Source organism: Nipponia nippon, unplaced genomic scaffold (assembly GCF_047370975.1).
Source record: "Nipponia nippon isolate SJK-2023a ecotype South Korea unplaced genomic scaffold, ASM4737097v1 scaffold_6, whole genome shotgun sequence".
Lineage (NCBI taxonomy): Eukaryota > Metazoa > Chordata > Aves > Pelecaniformes > Threskiornithidae > Nipponia > Nipponia nippon.
This window is the reverse complement of record NW_028262380.1, coordinates 25289894-25314188: the sequence shown is the minus strand read 5'-3', so window position 1 is coordinate 25314188 and position 24295 is coordinate 25289894. Positions and strand designations below refer to the sequence as shown.

Here is a 24295-nt window from a genome sequence, read left to right as displayed (position 1 = left end):
AAACTCAAAGCAAAAATGCTAATGGCTAAACAACAGTGAGTCAGCTGAACTGAAACTAGAAAAGTATATTTACTTAGATTTATTTTCAATGCACTAATCATAGAATCAGAGAATCATTAAGGTTGGAAAAGACCCTTAAGATCATCGAGTCCAACCGTTAACCTAGCACTGCCAAGTCCACCACTAAACCATGTCCTCAAGCACCACATCTACCCATCTTTTAAATACCTCCAGGGATGGAGACTCAACCACTTCCCTGGGCAGCCTGTTCCAGTGCCTGACCACCCTTTCAGTGAAGAAGTTTTTCCTAATATCCAACCTAAACCTCCCCTGGCGCAGCTTGAGGCCGTTTCCTCTCATCCTATCGCTTGTTACTAGGGAGAAGAGAGCGACCCCCACCTCGCTACAACCTCCTTTCAGGTAGTTGTAGAGAGCAGTAAGGTCTCCCCTCAGCCTCCTCTTCTCCAAACTAAACAACCCCAGCTCCCTCAGCCGCTCCTCGTAAGACTTGAATGATTTCAGTAAGAAGAAAAACAAATATATGAATTAATTGAAAATCTCAATGGAGTATATATGTTAACTGCTTGTTAGGGTAAACTCCAAGCCATTAAACTGAACTGAAGTGAAAACTGAAACGAACAACGGAAACGAAGATGGAGAAAGGTGTAGTAAGGCACTTCATCTAAACCAAGTTTTAGGAAGCTGGGGTTCCAGAGTAGCTGGTGCCAAGAGATGTCTTGAAAAAAGCTGCTTCTACTCCCTTTTTTTCCTTCTAGCTGCAATGTGGTACAGTGTGAGGGCCTCCTGATACATGCACAGAGAGAACGGTCTTCAATTAAATACATTTGACTGCTTTTCTTGCCTATTGATGGTAGTGATCAAAGGACAAAAGTTATGTTGCATTGGAATTAAGTCTCCCCAAAATACTTCCATTAGAAATCAAAAGTATGAAAAAAAAGGCCAAAAAAGTTGTAACCTGTGATTTCTAGGATGTACAGGTCAAAGTGCCTTCAGAACAGCATTTTTCTTCTACTGCCAAGAGTTGTAAGGCAGTGCAACTTAGCAGACAGAACATCAGAGCTGGTGCAGAACTCTTGAATCTTTTTTCCACTTTTGCTTCATCTCAGTAGGGAAACTGGTAACTTCCTGATGCTTTTGCCGCTGCCTCAGATTGCCTATCTATAAAATGAGGCTAATGATAGCTTGCAAAATAAGCATTTCTATTTTGAGTGTTGATATCCAAAGTGTATTTATGTATCAGCAGGGATGGGACTGTTGCTTTACATTGTTTGTCCTGTTTAGTTTTTAAAGGAAACATGATACCATAGAGCAGTATCAAACATTTTCATTTGATTTTTCTCCATACCAGGTGATAATAATAGTGTCCATACCTCAGTCCTTTGGTTGAAGCTTATGGGTAAATAGATTTAGTTTTAGCATTTCAGCTGACTGTACAAAACATAGAATAAGAAAAATAATTTTTAACTCAAATTACTGAAGTGAGTAGAAAACTGAAGGCATAATAAAGACATTTCTGTGCTGAGAAATAGATTTTTTTTTTTCCACCTGCCTGGATATGCATTTATGTTCCTTGGCTTGAGAAATGTTGCTGTCACAGAGCCATGCCCTGATTTCTCTCTTCCTTTTTTTACCTGGAGGCACTCCAGACGTACACTGCGGGGCTATAGGTATTTCAGAAACTTGAGACAGGTATTGGTTTCAGTTCCATGAAGAACAAAAAAGGGCTGTTTAACTACCTTGTAAGAAAACTGACTGAAATTGGGACTGGAAGGATGAGGTGCAAGTGCTGAAGCCTTTTGCTGTGAATAATGTTCCTGACGTAAGGTGTAAGAAGAAAATGATGGTGGAGTTACTTGATGCTTAACCTTTCTTTCAGAAAATTAAAGACAGCAGCTTAATCCAGCTGTAAATAAACCAATTCCCTCAACTCTGAACTTCATCCACAGTGCAATATTTTTAAATCTCAAAGCTTTTCCCTAGTGGTAGGGAGATATGAAACAATGATGAGTAATTTCTCAGGACATAGTGGGTAGGAGCTAAGTCCATCATACAGAGTGAATGTGCTTCCTCAGGAGAAATTCATGGCCTACTTCCCTGATACGCTTTACTTCATCAGAAGTCTCCTTTCTCCTGGCTCTGAAAGTGTCAACAGTCGTCTTCCTCCATGCTCTTTCTCCTGTCTTCTACACAATTATGAAGCACCAGTTTAGTTCATTTTGTTGCCTTTTCCTTCACTGTTTGTCATTGCTGGGTCTTTGATCTCCCTGAGCATGGGTGCAGGTGAGAAAATCAGTCAAAAAGAATTAAATTAGGAAAGAGGTCTGTGAATAAAGGTCGGGTAGAGGAAGGACTGAAGAAGATTTTGCCTACCTCTGGCAATAGATTGGAGCTGCTCACTCACTCTGATTCTCCTCCAAACAAATGTATCATTCTCACTTTGCTCTTTTTCTGAAATTGGGTGGGAGATTTCCTGACAGGCATGTACATTTTTCCTCTCACATAAAGCTCAGGACCTTGCAGGTAATTCCTACTGCAGTCCAGATTCCTGTCAACACTCTGACAGGTCCCGTAACACTTTATAACAGTGGAGCTAGGTAGAAAAACAAGCTACAAGGGCTCGGCTTAATAAAAGACTTTAGCACCCAGCCCAGACTGGAGTCAATAACCTTGTCTGTGGAAATCCCTACCTTTCTACCTTTCCTACAGGGTGTGGGAAATGTATGTTTCCTGGAAACGGCAAGATCGATCTTGTCTTTTAGTGGAGGGCATGGTGGTGTAACCTCCCCTGCTTTGTAAAATAATCACAACACTCACCCACACAGGGAGGAACTGTGAAAGGGTTTGAATAGGTGAAGGCTGGCTAATGGAGAAAAGCTTCTCCTACTGTTGCTGTTTAATGTGCCTTATGAGCATCCAGGGATACAGGCATCATGGAGCCAGAAAGAAAGATACTCTGAGCCTGTCAGTGTAGTCAGCTGAGAGGCTTCTGGACACCAACCCCAGGAGTTAAAAACTAGGACTCCTGCATCCTTACTGCCCTCTTTGGTATGCTTCATATGCACAGAAGGATGCTGCCTCACGCTGCGCCCATGCACCCTCTAAAACGAAGGGGCCATATCTTTGTTTTCTGGGAAATATGATCTTGCTATTGTTTATCAGAAGGGCTGCTTAGTTTCTAAATTCCTATTTTGGGATGGCATTTAAGTGATAAATGATGAGCCAAAGAGCTTAGATTAAGGTAATGTTGAGCACGGCAAGAAGAGATGAATTAGACACCTAAGGGATTAACAGAGAGGCACCTAGTCTGTAGTCACCGCCAAAGCTGCAGTAACTGAGGAGGAGTTTTTAGGACTGCAAAACCTATCCAAGTCCTATTGTAAGCACATACACACACTGGAAATTGGAAATAGACCTATACATTTATGCTTTTCTGTAACCTAATTAAGCTGTGTTTCTCAGTAACATATACAGCCACTATGAAGGTATTAGAAAGTGTTAATTAACGAGCATTATTAGAGGCAGAGATCACTGATGGTATAACGGAGTTTTTAACACCCCTCCCAACTTTAGGAAAACTGAAGCTAGTTGTAACATGATAAGAGATTTTGCTGCAAGTTTCTTTTTGCTGTTTTTTTTCCCCTTCTTATTAGCGCTGAACAGATTGGTATTCACTGAGTCTACAAATGAAAACCTAATTTTGTAATTAAACATCAAAAAATGCTTTCACGACTTGCATAGAATAATACAGTGCCCATGAGCCTGATAGGACCCATGACTGTGTAGTGAAGCACCTAAACCACCATTAATAAACATGTTTTTCAGGGATATAAAATACATGAAGGAACTGAGGGAAAAAGACTGAAGCAAGCACTGTGATAATAGAGATTAAAGCTTTCCTTGGCTTCATAAACCACACCCCTTACACACTTGACAAAGATTGCGGCTGACGAAGAATAGCATTACTTAAAGTATTTGGTGTCAACAATCTTTACAGTTAATTCACATCACCAAATATTACAATGAGAATGCTAACCCTAATAATTTAATTTATATTAAATATAAATCCATCTTTTCATAAAGCCACCTTCAGAACTGCCACATTTCAAAACATGTTGTTCTTCAATACTACCCAATATTAGTTTTCCATTTATAATACAGATGAAAAAAATAACTTTTATAAATCCTCTTAGCTTTCACTTATCTTGCTTCTTCAAGAATGGAATAGGTTAAAATAAAACCTTATCTATAGTAGCTTTCTATTGGGGTATCTTCATGCCTTTTCTAACACGAATTTTTAACTAAAAGGTGATCACACCTGAAGTGTACAAGCACTAAATGCTGAATACTGCCTGCAGGTAACAGGTGAAGTCATTAGCTAAGTGTTTAAAAATTCTGTAGCAAATCCCCATGGGAAATGAATGAAATATAGCAAGAACATCAGGTCATGACACTTCTCTCAATAAAAACACTATTGTGCCTATGCCATGCAATGGCATGACTGAGAAGCAGAGTATATGCTCTGCAAAAGTATGTGGCCAGGCGATGCACTGTTTTTCCAGCCATGAGAAGCACTACTATTCTAAATTATTTTTAAACAGTTTTAAGCATTAAAGTAATTTCTATACTACGCAAAATAGTTAATAAGAAAAGAACGTGTAGTTTACTCATAATAATTGCAGTCTCCATAGCATTCTAAGCACATATTCTCCGCTTCATTTTTTCGAGGTGGAATGGAATAAAAAGTTAGTCTGTGAGGTTTTCCAGTTACGAAAGAAAGAAGCATATGATAATTAGCTGCTACATGGCATGCTAACAGAACAGTAACTCCAAAAAAGGCACCTTGCACTGAAAACAAATGTTCATCACTATGATGAACACTATGATGAACACTGACAGTCTCTTATTTTACTTCTGTAAATTAGTATCTTTCATTGAAAAAAAAAAAAAAAAAAGGATCCTGTGTGAAATTATACACTCTGATTATCTTAAAAAACCAGACCCAGCTACTGCTAGCTGGATTTAACAATAATCAGACTGAAAAGTGAACTAGTTACTAGGTGTTTGTTTCTGGGTCTGCTATTGGAGAACCAAAGGATCTCTGAAGTGAATCTCTGTATTTGAGAAAAGGGAAGGTATATACCCTAGGAGCAAGCAATACCATTAAGAGTTCTCTTCAAACTTATCAACTACCTGCTAAATACTGTAAAGGATGCTCTTTCTTTACACAGAAATAGAATTGCAAGGTTGATGATTCCACACCCCCCCACCCCCTTCTGCAGAATAGCCAGTGTTGGCGTTCTGATCTACTGTTTCATTTGTAGAAGAGACCATTACATCTAGCTGATTACAATACTACCTCAGAAGACGGTTTGGTAAAGCTTTTGAGGGTCAAGAGCAAATACATCTCATAAATCTCATGCAGCCTGTTTCTTCCTGTACACATTATACATAGAATGATGGAGATTTGAGTTCATGCTAATCTTGTTCTCACTAATATGGTCATTTATATTAAATATAATACTTTTCTGGAAGGCAGCACCAAAAATTCTATTTATGTCAAGAAAAAGAAATACAGTGACTTCGCAGAAAATATATACAGTCTTCTGACTGTAGGCTGAAAATGCAAGCTATTTTAAGACTACATCAAAAACCATGCAGTTTCTATGTTCCGTGGAAAAGCTGCCTGATGAATCTTGTAGCTATTTTCAATGGGATATGTTTAAAAAATGGGTAAGCATTTTTAGACCCTAGATTTTAGATTTAGAGAATCAGAGATGATTCATAGGAAAATACATTCCCAGCCCTAAAGCAGATCAAGGAACTCACAATAGCTTAATCATACAATATCACCCCATGCTTGATTCCACTCTGTGTATATGTGTGTTCAGAGGTAAAAAACATGGAAAGGGTTATACACCCTGGAGGCTGTGAAAGAAGACCAAGGCTTGCTGAGGGGAAAGTTGCATACTATGTCTTTAAAATTTAATCACTTTTACTATTTTGAAGTATTTAAAAAAATATACAAAGCTCTACTTTGACATTCACAGAAAAATCTTTCCTGTTGGCGAAATCCATCTAAAACAGGATTAGTACCTGCAGACATATACTTCACTTCAGATTAATGCCAACAAGTCCTGTGGAGCCATTCCTGATATGCCGTATGACCCCAAACCTACTTACGTTAGAGGGAGTTCGTATTTGGATGGGTTTTGAATCAGATGCGGAGTGAGAAGAAAATTCATAGTTTGATATTTGTTTCTTGGAGTATACTTCATTGGGAGAGGTGGGCTGTTGTGCCATGTCTGGTTCCAGCTATTTCTCCTCATCCACTTAAAAAAAAATATATACAGAGCTGCTTCCTTGAGGAAAATTAAATTCTGAAATGCACCAAGCACGTGTAACTTCTGCTGAATTCCCAAAGAGCACTGGGTGCTTAGCATTTCCCCTAAACTAGTTGTTTTACTACAGACACATTTGACTGACTTTAGCCTCCCTAACTTAAAATGTGTGGCAATTGTCCCAGGAGAACAAAAGCAAAATGTAACACAAGTGTTCCAGAACCTGTATATATTCAGTTTTCACATTAGGAATAAACCCTAAAGTAACACCAGAACTGAAATGGGAGTTGAGGAGATTCAGCAGAGCTGGAGTAATATAATTTGGAATTTTCTTTGAGCTGGAATGTGCTCAGAATTAATTATCAACCATTTATACTAAGGAAAGAGAACCAAGTAGCAGTGTACTTCATAGAATGATTAAAACATGCATTGTACTGTAGGAACAAAAAGATCCAGAGATGTAAAAAACATTTCACTCCTCAATTTACCACATTTTGTCTTCAATTTCAGGGTGATTTAAGGACATGCCAAATATTCTAAATTGCTAATGTTCTTTTAAAATCCTACCGGAATCCAATTTTATAATGCTAGGTCTTTTTAAATAGTTCATTAATGCTGAAAGTAACAATAAACTGTCAATAATTTGAAAGGGATAATGTAAATTACAATGTCTGTTCAGAGTAGGTAGAAATGTTTTTACCGTTCTTTGGACCAGATGATTTGAATGATGGGTGGGGAGAATCTCTTAGGTTTGTACAAACCCGAACATATTTAATTGAGCAAACCATTTCAGGCGACAAACTAACATTTCATTTCCATTTCTCCCTTTCATTTTACAATTTTTCAGGACATAGTCATGCAAGAACAGCAGTTCAGGCAGAGACTGTGTGGTGCCGCACAGATGGAAGAGAGCACCCACGTGTTATAACTTGCAGGGTGTGTTTGAAGAGAAGCGCAGAGAAGCCTGCCAGTTCTCTCATCTGTACTAAGGAGTAACCAACAGCAGGTTAGTACTGGAGTATTAGTTAGGGAACCCCGATAAAAAGGCAGTAACCTTATTCTGCAAATAACCACTATAGACTAAAGACACCCTAAATAGCTCAAGGCCTTAATTGATATCAAGCACTGTACTCGGGTTCCTAAATTAGCAGTCTAACTCCCTAGTGTCTCCTTGCTGTTAATGGAGAAACAGTCACCCAGAAGATGACTCAGATATTACTGGAGGTACCTATATCTTTCAATTAGTTGTTAAAGGTGTCGAGACTAGATCTGTAATAGATGAATCCTGTTCATGGTCTGTACTAGTTGTGGGATGATAATACAACCTTTATTGTCACTCTACCATCCTGTCTGTATTGCCATCTCTTATGAATTTACTAGGAAACATAACCCCGCAGAATGTAAAGGTTCCAGTGATGCACTGAATATATTTTGGCTTTGGTATCATTATGCAATGCAGAGTTTAAGCAGTTCACAACTTAATAAATATGCTGCATTTCAATCTCCCCATGTAGATTCCAGAGACAACCAGTATGATTTCTGCATAAAATTTGTATGGAAAATATTTTTCCCACAGAAATAGCACTTTTCCCCTCATAAATAAATCTTGATAAATTATTCTGTAGATCAAAAATAGCATGGCATGTATTTACCTACAGCAAAGGCTATCAGTTTTTAAATGATCACGTATAATAGGCACTGATTTTACACAGCAAAAAACCAACCAACCAAAAAAACCAACCTAACCAAAAGCCAGACAACTCCCCTCTCCCTTAATTGGATCAAGTGTTGATAGAGCTCAGGCAGCAGGTAAGAGGGGGACTGTACATTCCCAGAGACAGTGTCACAGGAAATGAATTACCCGTTTTTTTTCAGAACTGGTTCCTCCTTTCTGTTTATGAATATGTGTTCATTTGGATTTTGTTGTTTCGTATCTGAAGAAAAGCTTAGGACTTCCAACTTAGGCACTGCACTAATTAAAGAACTGAATTTCATTTTCTCTCCATCTGATATCAAAATGCAGGCACAAAGTGCCATAAAGAAACACTTTCTAAAATCAATCCATATCTGCTAGTTAATTCTGAATAGTCCGATTTAATCCCAGATCTGTGTCTGAATTAAAAAAAGCAGTAATTGAAAAGTAAAAAAAAATACCCAGCTGAATGGAAGTGGCACATTTTATAGAACTTTCTCAAGAAATGGGAAGTTGCCCAAAGCCTGCAGTGCCAAAGTCAGTTTTTAATTATGTTACTATAAATTAAAACTAATTATGCTTGTTGGAATAGAATCATCTTCAATTTGTGTTGTAAATGAAATAAACCCCATCCCACTAAGGTACAACAGAGCAAAAAACAAATGTGCATAAAGAGATTTCTGTAGTTTTGCCAGTCTTGTCATTGGGAGAGCTCTTACTCTGGCCCATGCTTGGAAAACCTGGAATAAATATTGAAGTTGTTGGCTCACTGCAACCTCTTTGCTAACTGTTTTGTTCCGTTTAAAATTTCTGATTTGGCTTGATTTCTTTCCTTAGTAACAATATCAGGCAGGGAGTTCTTAACAGCTTCAAAATTCTGAGCTGCTAAAATATGCAGCAATGGTACACGAGGAGGTTTCCCTTCGCTGTCAGAGATTTTAGAACATCCATGTCTCAGGACCCTGGGTGTTGCTACAGGAAAAACACCATGCCCTTCTGTTCCGACTCTGTTTTTTCATCAAAGGGAAGATAAAAAGTAGAAAAATAAACCCACAAAACTAAATTTAGTCACGTAAGATGGAAGCTACCCAAACGCTCTAGAGATCTGGGCCAGTGTGTGCTTGTGAAAAACAGTGTCATGACAGCATCAAACCCAGCCCAGACTCAGTACTCCAAGTACCAGGCTCTTTACGGTCAAGCACTGAGGACGGCTTCTGTTTCCCAGGCCTCTGAAGCTAAATAACAGAGTGAGGCAAGCAGGTGAATGAAACAGAGCCAGCAAGATGGTTGTAAGGGTGTGATAAAAGTACAGAACAACACATGCTACAGCTTGCTCTTTGTCTAATCTTCGGCATGGAGAGAAGTGATCTCCAGCCTTCACAGCAAGCACTGTTTTGTATTCCTTCCGTCCCCATGAGATTCTGTGGTTTCAGTTCACTAAATCTTTAAAATTCTACCCTTAAAAAAAATAATCAAGGACTTGCAGATTTTTCAGAATTCTTCTCTGCCTTACTATGACAAGTCTACGAATTAGAGTTCACTTAGCTACGTTTAGGTATAGAGGAGAAATCTACCTTTTCTAAATTATTTTCTTAGCAAATATATTATAGAAAAGAAAATTTGGAATAGCAAAGTCATGGTCTTAAAAGTGTTTTCCCTTGAAGCCTAACATCAAAACACAAGTTAATAAGTTGGAATTAAAGCTGTCAAAGGAGAGTGGCAGGTGTCCTTTGATGTCTGAGCGACAAGCATTTCCACTACCGTTCCAGTTGCAATAAACAAGTGACTATGGAGAGGACAATCAGTAGTATATCAGTAGTAAACAGAAGCAATGTTGTTTTACTTTCAGACCAGTCCTTGAAAACTTGTAATAAAGACATGTAATAGCAAAATGCTTGTAATTTAGTAAAACTTACACTAACAATCAGTATAATAATTGACAAAATTAGTTAAGTAGGATTAGAAGTACTAGTTTCACATAGTACTTCTCATATACAAAATAAACCCACATTCTTCCCAAATCATCTTGTCTTTTGTTTTGATGCTTTAATAGATGCTGTTAAGTATGCAGTACCTGCCACTGAATAGCCAATCTCATTAGAGAGATTCTCTATCTAGATCTACCCAGAAAGTTAAAGAACAGCCTTACTCTTCACAGATAAAGAGAATATGCTACTCTTCAAGCAGCTGGGAAAAGGCTTTTATCAAAAGTCATATATTTTTTGTCTCTGCACTGAAAACTAATACAGTCAGCATACCATGAACTAAACTGGTCTTCGAATATTTTTCAAGTTAGCTACGTTCATCTTAAAACATGGTACAAATCTTCCTAAGCACAGAAGAAAGAGAAAAAAAAATGCACTACTCTGAATTGTATATTTAATAAAAAATCAGTGACAGTAAAATCTATTGTATATGATTCACTGGAAGGGGGAAAAGGATACCCAGCAGGACGTTATATATACAGCCTACTCCCAGTGCCTTTCAGTTATTAGAACCCTACACAACGTTTGGTATGACTTCATAAATTCACACTGCTTCAACTGTAAAAGCTGTGAGGGATAGCTGAAGACTGTTGAGCTTGATGTAAAACAACAGGTTCATTAACAGAAAAAGACCTCTCTGACATGAAAATAGACATGTAAAGCTTTATAAACCACTCCTGTAAAAGTGGTTCAGTCTGTCCTTTAGGCCTAATAGGAATAGCCAGTGCAGAGCTATCTTTTTTGCCAGCTTTACTGACTCTTGTAGAATCCTAAAAGCAACACTTGTCCTGGCAACAGTAAAGAGAAGGCAGAGAGCAGGAAAAACACAAAGACTCAGAGACTTCTCAGTCTTTTTGCACTCTAATACCTAGCACCCTAACTTGTCCTGGGTTTATGACACAAAACAGCAAAACGCAGATCACAGCAGACAGTTCTTCGCTGCTGCTGTGCTTTTGTAAGTCAGTCCTTCTAGGCCAGCCAATAATGCATGTGTAAGAAGTGCCAAGAACTAATTAATGGTGGCCTCCTTAAACAAGTAGTCCATACTTCTGTTGTGATAGTAGTACAGTCACACCTTGTGGTTCCTAAACCCATCTTGGTATAGGGATTGATCATGAAAGAGCCTTCTTTCTCTCCACTAATACTAAGTAATCACTGTTAATCTACAGTGCTGTATAGGGAAACATTTGGATGCGGCACAGGAAATGTACAGTGAGGAATATCAAATATTTTAGAAAGAAGAAAAGAAAGAATACATTTATTACTGAATCATGCATGTTAGGGTAGCTAACATTATTTTTTTGTTGTAAAGTAAAACATTATTTTTATACCCACAACAAAACATGGACCTGCAGAACTTTTCAAGCAATCTTCTAACAGCTTCATACGAGTCTTTTGCAGCTCAGGACTGTCCCATTCGTCTGCTTCAACTCCCCAGTATAAGTCTATGACCTGGAAAATAGTATGCAACATTGTTACTTTATCATATGCCCTTTCTACCCATCAAGTGAAAAATTAGCTTTGTCAACATTTTGTGTACTGCTAAGCATTGCTCTCCAGTGCAGTAAAAGGCAATGAGGTCTATATCCAGTCCTTACACAGACTGGCAGGGTTTCCTTAGGTAAATGACAATGCAAGCCTTTTATTTTCCCTCCCAGATAGTCCCTCCTGGGACCATCTCTCATTTCATGTTCATATTTTTTTGCAGAGATTAGCATGACAAGATCTTGATTTGATGTAGTCTTTATTTGCTACTAGATTGCATATAGTGGATAGGTAAGAATAATGACAAAAGCATTGATAAAATCCTGCCTCCGTGGAAATGAATGGGAGTTTTGCTGTGTATCACAGTCAAGACCACGACTTGACACGCTGTGTCACTTGTATCCACAGGATACAAAGTCATCCTGTGCACATGGCTCAAAAGAAAGAATACGTGGGGTTCTGTAATATCCTACATCCTCTGTTAGCTGGTCTTTGTTACTTTGGAAGCAGAGATTGTATAGATATGCAATGGCAGACAGCTTGCTGTCCAGCCTTTCATCTGTAGCTACAGACTCAGTTTTGTGATGGTAATTAGTTGCAAACAAACTCCTGGAAGAAACTGGAATATGGATGTTAAACTTATTTGAAGGAATTAAGTGAGGAAGTGTGATTTCACTACACATTTTAATTAAAAGGCTGAATTCTTACTGTTTTTAAAAGAATTTAAAGGAATAGGCATCATATGTATGCATTTCTTTTGGAAGAGAACTTATGGTACACACTACTATTCTCTCATTTAAGCTACTATTGATTGTTAACATCATGTATGTAACTTGAACAAAAAAAAGGTCCAAACGGATACTTAAAAAAAAAAATCAAATTTGTATTAAGACATGAATATATTACAATATTGTTTATTGTAATATTATTTGTATTGTGGAAGCACTCTGCTGTTTCCATAAGAAACAGAATCACAAAACTTGCTGTTGTCTAAACAGATCATAAAATCAGCCTGAAGACCTAATATAAGAACTAATAATGGGTTGATGTAAAATTGACCAGTTTACAGCTGGTTAATCTCCTTGGAAAATTTCTCATAACAATAAATGCCAAGGTTTAAGACCTAATCCTAGAAGTATTTATGCCCATGTTTAATTTCCCTACCAACAGTCTTGTTGGTTATTTCTGCCAGAAAAGTTTGGGACACCTGTCAGTGTTTGCTGGAGTAGGCACACTGTTGCCAAACACAAGAGGTAATGTACTGTCTGAGTGATGAGTGAAATAGCCCCATGTATAGAATGCATTGTAGCTTACACTGCCAAGAAAATACACTTAATATCTTTATTTTTTACAGAAACTCTGTTCCAAAATTTTGCTGGAACAAGCAGCTTCTGCTTTACAAAACTGCATCTCAAACAGCCTTCCTATTTCCCGCATTTGCACTGATTTCTTCTCTGTCCTTTTCTCTTTTACTCTCATTAGGAAAAAAAGTGTTCCCTTCTTCCTCTCTCCCTTCTGTTATTTATCGATACGACTTCATTATTGAACGTCACATTGTATTCAGCTGTCTGATGACTTGAGTGATGTATGATAGAGCTTAAGTATTCTAGTCATAAAATTAGAGCATCTTAGCATACAATCAAAAATATCTGAATTACAGGTTGAATGAATTTATTGTGCTGCTCAAGTTCATCTGAAACAAAAGCAATTTCTGGTTTAATTAACTGTTCAGAAATCACATTAATTCTGTAAATGTGAAGAGCAAATTCTCTGGAATAGCAGATATTGTAGGGGCTCAGTGGCTGCCTTCTGTCTGTTATAACATTATAGGTTATTTTTATGGAGTAACAAAATTTTGGCGCGTAGTATCTTAACGTGTTATAATTTTGTCCTGCAAGAGGAAATATTTTAGCCATCAAACCTCTGAAGACACCAAGAATTTCAAAATGAGGGCCTTGTCAGTTATTCTTTAGGCTAACTAAAATAAATAGGATTTACAAAATTAAAGAAATGGAACAAGAAGACAACTGTATCTGATGTTGAAGGACGTTTTTACTTATACTTGGAAAAACTGTGTGACAAACACCCACTGTAACTTTCAGTAAGGCTTCCAAGGTGAGATGACAACCAGCGCTCGGTGTGAGAGCTACTTACACATGGTGGACTGACACTGGTCTAGTTCAGTTCCACACTAGTCACTTAACGGAGGCTTTTCATTCATAATTCAGTGTTTCCTTTTGCTTATTTTAGCTTTTGTCCTACCAATCTTATAGTTTCACAGATTTTTCTACGGAAACGAAATAATTTTATCTTTATCGCTTCCAAGTGCTTAAAAAAAACCCACTAAAAATTTCATTCATGCAAAATTCCACTTTCCTTCTAGCATATATCACATGGTGAAAATTATTTGAAACAGTTCATTGTTCCCAAGAAGAAAAGAGCGTGCTGCTAATTAACTGTGGTTAGTTATCCTCCAAAAATTTTCTATTACAACTATTTTCTTTAACCTCTCTGCCCTCCCTAAAAAAATACCGTATTTCAGGTACAAAACACCATGCACTCTGGAAGTCTTTTTCTCAGCTTACTTGCTTTCTGTCTTCACCAATACCTGTTTTTCAGGAATATTTTCTCATTCAATGGAAAAGGAAGTCCACCGAGCAAACAAGTTCATAGAGTGATTGAATATATTCCATTCTGCTTCCACACACATGGTAGTTATGTTCCCTAACAGCTCCCACCAACTTGAGGACGCCTGACAGATCTCACGCTTTGCAACAGCTGAAACACTTATCAGTGCAGCCAGATGACTCAGCGGAAGCTGGAGCAATGAATGTACTCAAATGCATTTCATTTGGGTCATAATTTATCAGGAGGAGGGTGTCTTCAGGACACCCTATATTATAGCGCATTTGTGGTAGTCGTCTTTGGTCAGTAGAAGATTACGTATCAAGATGAGAAGTTATGTGTTCTGCTCTGTACAGGGAGATATAAATTTATCCCTGTATCTGAAACGTACATACTACTTTCTTGACACCACTGCACTAAAAACTTTAGTCTTGATTTTGCATGCTAACCTAAGAAACTCAGTGTATCAGGAATGGAAAAGGCAAAAAAAAAAAGTTTTGATAAAGTCTGCCTCAGAGCCTCCTCCAAAATGCTGTACTGCTTTCCCTTGGTAATTTTTTCTACAAGTTTTCCTACTTTGCTTCCACAGAAATGTGATAGCTTTCTAGCTGTTTTCAGACATGTGTCAGTAGAGCTGTCTCTCAGACCTCATATCACATATGGATGCTCCTGGCGTTGAAACTATAGAATAAAATAATTTGCTTCCATGAATATCAACTAGAATAAACTTAATTATTCCTCCCCTAGAGACTACATTACAATCCATTTGAAGAAAGACATGTTTCCTCTCACAAAGAATTCAGTGGATTATGATTGACTTGGAAGAGACATTTCCCTCCTGTCACTGAGATGTGTCCTCAAAGATGACTGAGAAATAAAGAGTTTATTTCTTCCACTAATACCACATGGTAGTAACAGGAGAAAAATGTTTTATTGTTTAAATATCTTTTGCTATTCCTTGCATGTATCACTGCAGCTGGGACTTCCCAATCAGCTGATGAGCTAGGACCTTCAGATGAAGTTCTTTTATAGCCATAATCAAAAATCACTCTGGAATTTGCCACCGTGCAGATTCAGCAACTCCACTGTGACTCAGGAAATTAAAACCAAATATCCTAATTTAAGAACTTGTTATTTTGATTAAAAGCCAGCTGCATGTGCATCAAGAATAATACACTGGGGGGAACAGGATGTTGCATAAAAGGCATTAGCTGTTTCCAAGTCAACTACACTCTGGAGAGCTGAGTTTTTGGGGTCACTAAAATGGGAGGTCAATACCAGTATCTAAGGAAGGCTTGAGGATGTAGAACCAGAATTTTTGAAAAATGGAACAACGTTTTTACAAGATCACATGCTGGATTTGTTTCTCTTAGCAGAGAGCCAGTTACAGGCCTGCTGACATATATGGGACTTTACTGGGTGACTTTACTGGACTGTGAATTAGGATATACCTGGCTTAAAAGTACCAGTGACTTTAACTGTGATGCCAAACTCATGTATTTTAAGTCAAATGCAACTGTATTTATTACCAATTGGCTCTTACCAAAGATGTGGATGGGTCTATGTCTTCCATAACACAAAGGAAAACATGAACTGACTGAAGCAATGGGAATTTTACAATTGACACTAAAGGAAGCAAATTCCATAGTATATAATCACAATAGAAATGTTCCACATTCAATTCATTTTGGTAATCAGTTTCAGTATTCACCTGGTTAAATTATTTTCCACATTACAGTGAAAGACAAACCCGTAGTTAGGGTAGATATAATGTAACAATTATGTGAATATACAGATGGTGCTACTTCAATGAAGATTACATGAAATTAAAAACAGGCTGCATTAACTTAAGTATGGTTTCTAAAAGTACAACACGGTAATTCAGATGTAACATTATTTCTTCTTAAATACTTTGAATATCTAAAATAGAGGTGGTTTCATTAAGTTTCTAATGTGAAGGTCGTCAGTTTGTTGCCATATTGCTTGTACCACCAGTGCAACGTTGCATTGTAAAACCACGTGGTTTTTTAATCTATTCAGAATTTACCTCAAAACTGCCTGTAAAATAATTTAAGTACATCAATTCAGTACAATTAACATATGAAATACATTTTTTGTAATCTTCTATTTTACCAATGATATTTAAAAATGTTATCTGTTGTAAATAGAGCTAATTTCAAGAAAAAGTAACGCAAGATTTAACACGACAAAACCTACCTGAAATTCCAGCCCATAGTTTTCCCTGCAGAATTCTCTCAGCTTAGGATACACATGTTCTCTTAGGGCACTCCTTTCTGCTATTGTATCTGTGTTGGGGAAAAAGATGTTATTAAAAATATTTATATGAACTCTGTTCTTTTAGTCAGAGATACAGGTTTATCACGTAAAAAAGAGCCCTTAAAATAAACAAACACCAACCCCCACCCCCACCCCCACCCCCTCATCCCCCCCAATGAAAATCAAGTGCTGGGATTTAATCTCCAAACTGTATGTTGTACAAACACATAAATGTGTATGTGCAACATTAGGCTTCATACACATCTTAATATTGCAGCGTATTTCAATACAGCACAGCTGAATTAATTTTGTAATTCAGCAGTCAGAATTTCTTTATATTTGACTTCTATTTAATTTTCAGGAAGCTGAATTTTACGAATTAGAAACACTCTGGAACAAAGAGATAATACCAAGGATGAAACAGATCTCTATACTTAGAAATAAATCAATAACATGATTAATGACATTGTGTCAAACACTATCACTTTCTTCACCATCTTTGATTTGATAGTACCTTAAAGGGAAGAAAGCTGTTAATAGCATTATTTATGGTAAATTTTGGTCCAGGTGATTCCTGCTATCATACTAAATGTGCAGTTCTGACATCATGTTATTCTCACCATGAAAAATGACATCTGTTTTGATAACAAAGTACAATATGACAATGACGCCAAAATTATTATTAAGTTCTGTCTGTCCAAGTTAATCTGAACACATTTATATAAAACATATCGCTCAAGAAACACACTGTCAAATTTGAAGTAAATTTGGTTAGTAATGAAATCTTGCGTAGATAATAAATTTTATTGTCTCTCCAAGTTAGTCTAAGATATGTGATGGATTTTGCTAGGTCGAGATTGTGACTAGTGTCGACTGAGTTGTGACACAAAGGGATGACACCGTTGCTAAGTTATTTTAAAAAATAAAACACAACCGTTGTAAACTACTAGATTGGAGTGACACATGATGAAAAATAAACAGTGTTGACTTATGAATGATGGAGAGCATCTACTGCAGTTAAAGCAATATTTCTGAAACACTGAAACAAAACAATAGGTTAAAACTGATTTAACAATCCCCATATTGTTGTAAACCAGCAATATGTGTGCAAATCTAACAATCTTTTGTTTATCAGAGCCCCAGCTTATACATCTAAGTCAGAGGTCTGTTCATAGAATCATGGTCACAGATTTATATTCTTTCGTATTTTGACAATTCTAGGAGAGTGTGAAATCTGTAATTTAATTAATCACACCAAAATCTTAATATACTTCTTAATGTTTAAATATACCTTTGAAATGTTACATAAATGTGTGCTATAATTATCATTTAAGTTTATAAACAGAAAACAATCCAGAACACCTACAGAGAAATTATTTCTTACGAAATCTGCATCAAGGTAAAAGGCTATACCACAAAGGCTCAAAAGTACAGCCATGAACTTAATCCAGTTTATCTGAATTACCACAGTTCTTCCTTCACAAACTTTTGATGGGGAAAAAAGTCAAAGGCGTAGTAGTTTTCATAACACATCCTCTCTAAGTGCAAGAATATAATGTATTTATGATTTCATGTTTTAAAATATACTAAACATGCTAATGTGTTTTGAAGACAAAGAACGGTCCAGAAGCATCAGTTAAGTCCTTGCTCCATTGCAAGCTTTCTATTTGACTGTGGGCACGCCACTCAAGGCGACATCCTAAATCTGCAGTGCACAGCTTTTATATATCCAATTTGAGCACTGCAAATAAGACAGACCCTGCTCTGGGTTACATTCAGAGGAGCGTGGCCTCACTCCCTCTCTCCTCACTTCCCTCTCGGGAAGTTATTACCCTCCTCTCCTGGGCACTGAAGAGGCCGCACCAGGAGTGCTGTGCCCAGCTCTGGGCACCCCAAATCAGGAGGATGGGGAGGAAACTGCAGTGGCTACTGAGATGGTCAGGGGCCAAGAGCACATGGCCTACAAGGGGAGACTGAGGGATCTGGGCTTAGCTAGTGTGTCAAAGAGTGTAAGGGGGACCTAAGCACAGCCTACTATTTCTAAGGCACTTACAAAGATGATGGAGCCAAGCTCTTTGTGGCAGTGTCAGACAGTACAACAAAGGCAACAATAACGTATTACAGCTTGGGAATTTCAGGTTGGACGCTAGGAGAAGCTCCTCTGCCCTTGGAGCTCTTCAAGACTTGACTAGACAAGTTCTGGTTGACTAAGCTACTGTTGGCAGCACTTCAAGAGGGAGGTTAGCCCAGATGACCTCCTGAGTCCCCCTTGCAACCAGCAGTGATCCTGTTTCTCAGAAGAACCTGCAGGTTTGGCTTAGTCATCCAGGCCCCTCGTACAGTGCCTGGGAAGCCTTTTGCTACTGCATGGACCAGTGGGAGCAAAGCTCTAGAGAAAAACAGCTAGTGCCAAGGACCCAATATCCATGCCAGATGTATTTCAGGGGATTTTACTTTGGATTGAGCTCAACCCCCCACAAACATTTGGAGTGCGTTAGGTGAGATCCTGGAGTAGTATTCCTGTTTTTCATCCAAAAGGAACCCGGTTCATGCACACCAAGACTGCTCTATGATGTCTGTCAAGAGTATATTAGATAGCGATGATCAAGAGATTAATCTCAGAAATGTACTCCAGATCTGGATGAATACAGACGCATCCTACAAATATTTAGGAATGGAGTGCAAAAAACAACACTCTCAGCCCAGAGCTGCCTCAGTTAGTACATAAGGCATAGAGGGACGGATGAGTTGCTCCCTCCTCAGGATCCACAGTCATTAATTTTCTCACATACTTTAGTGCCTCAGTCAACCTTTTCTTGCAGAATGTAGTACACAGCTAACAAGGCTAATTAGCCAGAGGGTTGCACTGTACCGATGCAGCAATATTATCTTGGCTCCAAAGCAACTTTTCTCAGTGCCAGCTTGGAGGCACTGTACTGCATGGTGTTGCTGTACCTTGTGAGAAAAACGAACTGCGTACTTTACTTCATTTGAAATACCGTCGTTTTTTACCTTCACAGTAACTGAGGCCCTTAGATCAGTCAGTGATAGAAGATGATATATTCTATATTCTTCACCTTAACACACGTTCATTTTGGCATGCAAGTCTATGAAAACACAGAGCATCATGTTTTCACAACTGAGTAGAATAAACTGTTGAAAACCAACTTACTACTCAGTTACTGAGCTAAAACAAAATCATTCTTGAGTCTCTAAACTAAAATTAGTCAAGACTACAGCTTTGTTATTAGGGAAGCAACAATTCACAGTTATTGTTTGTGGACAGAACGGTCTTACTAGGGAACTACAATAGGCTAAGTTGAAGGAACAAAAAAAAATTATTGGAAAAGGGCAGAAGTTAAGAGTAAACATGATTAAATGGGAAATGGAAAACACATTGTCTGAGGTATACAACAGATAAAACCGTATTCTGCTGCTTTCCATTTATGCCCATAGGACTGACTTACCCTGCAGAACCCCACTGGCTCTAGGTTTTAGAACATGGTGCTGCTCCCTGCAGCGTAACTTGTAGAGTCTTGTTCAGAAAATGAAACAACACACTGCAAGAGTAGTGCTACATTTCTAATACTTTATAAATGAAATAGAAAGAGATAAAACATTCCTTCATCTAGAACTTGGCATATCCATCCTGTATTTTTATTCCTACCTTCAAATCTAATGGAATGTGCTTATCTAATTGGAATTTGAGTCTGGTTCTTACATTAATGAATTTTAAGAATTCCTGTATTTGTAATAAGTTGTGAAACTTTAAGGAGAAGTGCATATAGTTACGATGAACTACAGTAATTAGTATGGATGGCAGATAAGCTGGTTAATTAAATGAAATCTAACCTGATTTACAGTGACAGCAAATCTGTGAAGCTGGCAGATCCTAACAACAAAAATGTCACACAGGCAAATTCCACCTTCCAGGCTGCTGCTGCAGATGAACGGATTAACTAAATGCATTCTTCTAGCAGCCAAAATGAGACAGTAGCTGTGAAATGAGCTTTATACGCCTCTTAATGTTAATTCTGATACTCTGAGATCCAAATGATAGTTCACAATAAACTGTGGGAATGAAACTACATCTGCAAAAACGTTCAGACAAGACTTAAAAAAGCCCTAAACCTAAATTCATCTCCAATATTTAAATCAAACCAAAAACCAACCCTGTCTTGAGTGAGACAGTGACTTGCTGAACACATATCTTTCTTGCAAGTGCTAACTCTTGCAGATGGTTGCCTCCTGAGCCAGTCCCTAACCACACCATCCTGCCTACCCCTACACTTTGAATTGATTGAGAACACCATCGCAGCCCTCCCTCTCCCCGTGCATACCCAGTGTAATGCTGAGGACAGAAGTGAATTAGCCACGAATTATTTCTGCCAAATAATAGGCAATCGCTGTTTAAACATGACTGTTTGTGTGAGGTGTGATTTCTGAAGGCTTGTAGCTCAGTCAAATCACTGCCAGTTTTCATTAGAGTACTCCAAGGTGCTGCTTCTCAGCGTGAACTATTTCCATGCCAAAGTCTGACCTTCAAACACAAGCTGTTCTGCTATTAAAGTCGCTTATCTTATTTTTAATAGGGAAAGTGCATTTTACATTCTGGTGTTAGTAAACAGATGATGTGTATTTACAAACAGTTGCCAAACATCATCTCTGGGATAAAATAAGTCATGGAAAATAGCCTAGTTGAAGAAAATTTCAAAATGTATATGCAAGTGAACAGAAAGAGTTAACATGGAAGCCTGATGGAAATTGCCCATTTTGAAGCACCCGCTATTCTGCGCTAAGACCAGTTTCTCTTCTTGCTGGTGGTTGTACTGGTCTGAGTTCAGCCGCAGTGATGGGAATGGCTGTTTCACGCATGTGGGCTGCAGTCACGCAACAACTCGTATTCAGCCAAGGCTCGATGCAGCTGAATAAGGAGGGTGCTCAGGCCCATCCTGTTATCGTGTGTTGCACAGGGGGTGCCAACGTGGGGACAGTGAGCCCCACTCGGCCACCCTCAAAGGAGCAGCGCATTCAAGCCGAGGGTTTGTTCACAGTAACGTAACCCATGAGTAACCTTACCCAAGCACGATGCAAGCTAAGGCCCCCAAGCAGGGGAAAGTCCTACGCAAGGAGGGTGTTTGCGCTGCCACAGTTTGACTGACAGAGGAACGCAGCATTACTCAGCTCGAGGGAGCCAGCAGGAAAATTCTTGACTGACATAACAAGTTGAGGCAGGCAGCTGAACCTGGAAAGACCAAGGCAGAAAAAGAAGAAAAAAGCTGCCCTTGCAGCTGTTCAAGATACCCCAGAAATGAATGTCATATGGGGTCACAGAGCTGCCTGCAGGTTTCATCTCCAGCCCGTCACCCAGAGAAGAGCCGCTCCTTGTATGCACAGAAGAAACAATTTCTGTATCATCCCCCTGTGCTTGGTGTTCCTGTGCTTTGCAGCGGGTCAGGACAGAAGCTTGCTGGGGGTCTTGACCTCACCTCTTTCACAGCCTACTTCTCTGCTAGCTTAGTCTCCTGCACAAATGCACACGGATATGTTTATTATTGCATAATGCTGGAGTCTTCTGTGCAGCTATGGAGGTCTGAGGCCCTGGATGAGCAGAGAACATCTTCCAATCTAGTCCTGAATGCATATCCACTAAGATATCCAGCTATTTGCTTCCTCTAAGTATTCTAAATGCTTAGATTTGCTGGATGGGTAGGACAGATTCTAGCCATAGGATTTTTTTTAATGCATTGCAATATTAGAAAATGTGAGTATTTTATAACCATTGTCTACTAACTGCAATAAGAATTTCTGTACTTGAATTATCTAAGGATATGATGCAAATAATAAGGTTAAAAATTACTTAGCAGCAATACCAAGTAAGGAAGGGGCTGCCAAACCTCTTAATGCTAGTATGTTCTTGTCACATAGGACTATTCAACTGAATTATTCTTTTTAAACTGACTTTTTTACTAATAATGCACAATAGCATTGTATATTACCCCTGAAACGAAAAGCTTTGAATACCAGTAGGTAACAAATGTCACTAAATATTATGGAAACCTTGTCTCTGAAAATAATACCATAATAATAAGTCATTTGCATTTCTATAGTGCCTTTCATCTGAGAATCTCAGAGCACTTTGCAAGCAACGAGTCTGAATCATGTAGCTGGTAAGACAGGGGAAAATGACTTGAGCTACATAGTACCCTTGCTCTCCTAGAAAATTAACTCCATAGACTCTGTTGTCATTTCCTTTGCTTAGGGTTTCTGTGAGTAGACAGCATTAGAATAAGCATTCAAAGCTCCCCAAGACTCTTTTTAAGGAATGGGAACAGATCGGTCTGGGTCACTTCTTCCAGTGTGCCCTCCCCAAACAACACTGCCAACCTTCAGGTCTCTACTGGTCCTCTAAGAAGGCTAATGAGAACCTCGACAGACTGAAGGCCATTCATTAATTAAACTAAAACTCACAACTGACTGTAACCCTCCAAATAAATTCTGACACGCAAAATACTGCAACATTACTGTGATGTACATAGCTGCTTGTCCTCACCCAGCCTGGTGGTGGGAGCTCTCTCGCGGGATGTGCAGAAAGTGTGTGCAACTCTGCTGGACTACGGAGCGCTCCTTCAGCTCAGAGGTTAGCGCTCTAGCCACCAGGATATTGGGTAATAACATTGGTGGCATCTCGCTCTCTTCAGCCTCCTCGGTTCTTAAAAAAATAAATACAACAGTGGGCTGAGCATTTGAGGCCAAAGGAATGGCCGCTTGGCATGAAAATCAGAGAAAATAATGGAAAATAACATTAAAATAGTAAGTAATCTTGAAATGTGTCTCTCAGTTGTGAAGAAATGACAGGATATGACTACAAATTTGTGGTCTACACCAGAACATTTAAACAAACACATTTTCAGAACAAAAGACCTAACTATCTGAGGCAGGATTCAAAATGTAGGGCATAATTATAAGCCTAAAACTTACAGTTGCAGCAATTAGCTCTTCTTTTTTAGCTCAAAATCAAACAATATCTGATTTAAAATGAGGTGTAGTTTTAAAACCTATTTCTCTGAAATGCTCCCTACTGTCAGTTCTGTAAGATGACAAATTTAAAACAACACATATAGAATACGTATTTTTTTTTAATTATAATGCTTAACAGCTGGCCACATTTCACAGTGACATCTTATTTATAAAATACCCTGCATCTTGACTGTTAATATGATTAACCAGTGCCACCTATTGGTTTAACAATAACACCCAGCTGTCAATTTATATACATAAAATATGAGGCAACTAGTAAAATCCAAGGGGTCAAGACTCGTGTTAAAATACAGAATTTTGGGGAAATATCAGTATGGAATTGACATGACAGAAGCGAAAAGCAGTTTCTGTATCTAAATATCAAGAGACTTTTGATTATTCACACGATTGTGTTCCCAATTTAAAACAAATATTGGTTTCTGAGAGTTCTTAGTTTTATTATGTGTACAATATGTTTACACGAAACAAATTTGGATTCTGATCTAAAGGTTGGCAAAGTTAATGGAAAGATCTGTTAATCTCAGTGGATCTGAAATGAAGTTCTACATTTGTGGCATGTATTGAAACCCAGTACCTTTTGATGCCTTACTGACTTCCACAGAGTTTGGATGAAATCCTTCAATCCATAAATAAATTAATAAATAACCCCCCACTACATACTCATTAAATCTAGTGAGTATGGTATGAGTGAGGACTCTGAAACAGAATTTTATCTCACAATGTATCCTAATAGCTAATTGCATTACCCCTTGGGAACACAGCACCCTTACATGCAGATGTTCTTAAAGAAAAAAGAAGAGTTAGGTTGACCTGGAATCCTTTCCCAATCC

The 24295-nt window shown here is 38.2% G+C and overlaps 1 protein-coding gene across 2 annotated transcripts in view; it reads right to left on the bottom strand.

The window, feature by feature from the left end:
* Nucleotides 1-24295, bottom strand: part of NWD2 (NACHT and WD repeat domain containing 2) — a 57248-nt gene that overhangs the window by 18992 nt on the left and 13961 nt on the right. The window contains exons 2-3 of one of the 2 annotated variants that reach the window (XM_087737831.1): nt 16365-16453; nt 11373-11489 (exon numbers count right to left, since the gene is read on the bottom strand). In XM_087737831.1, coding sequence (XP_087593957.1) covers nt 11373-11489; nt 16365-16453 — 206 coding nt within the window. Of the gene's footprint in view, nt 1-11372; nt 11490-16364; nt 16454-24295 lie in introns of those variants that run through there. The other variant, XM_087737832.1, reaches the window with a different exon arrangement.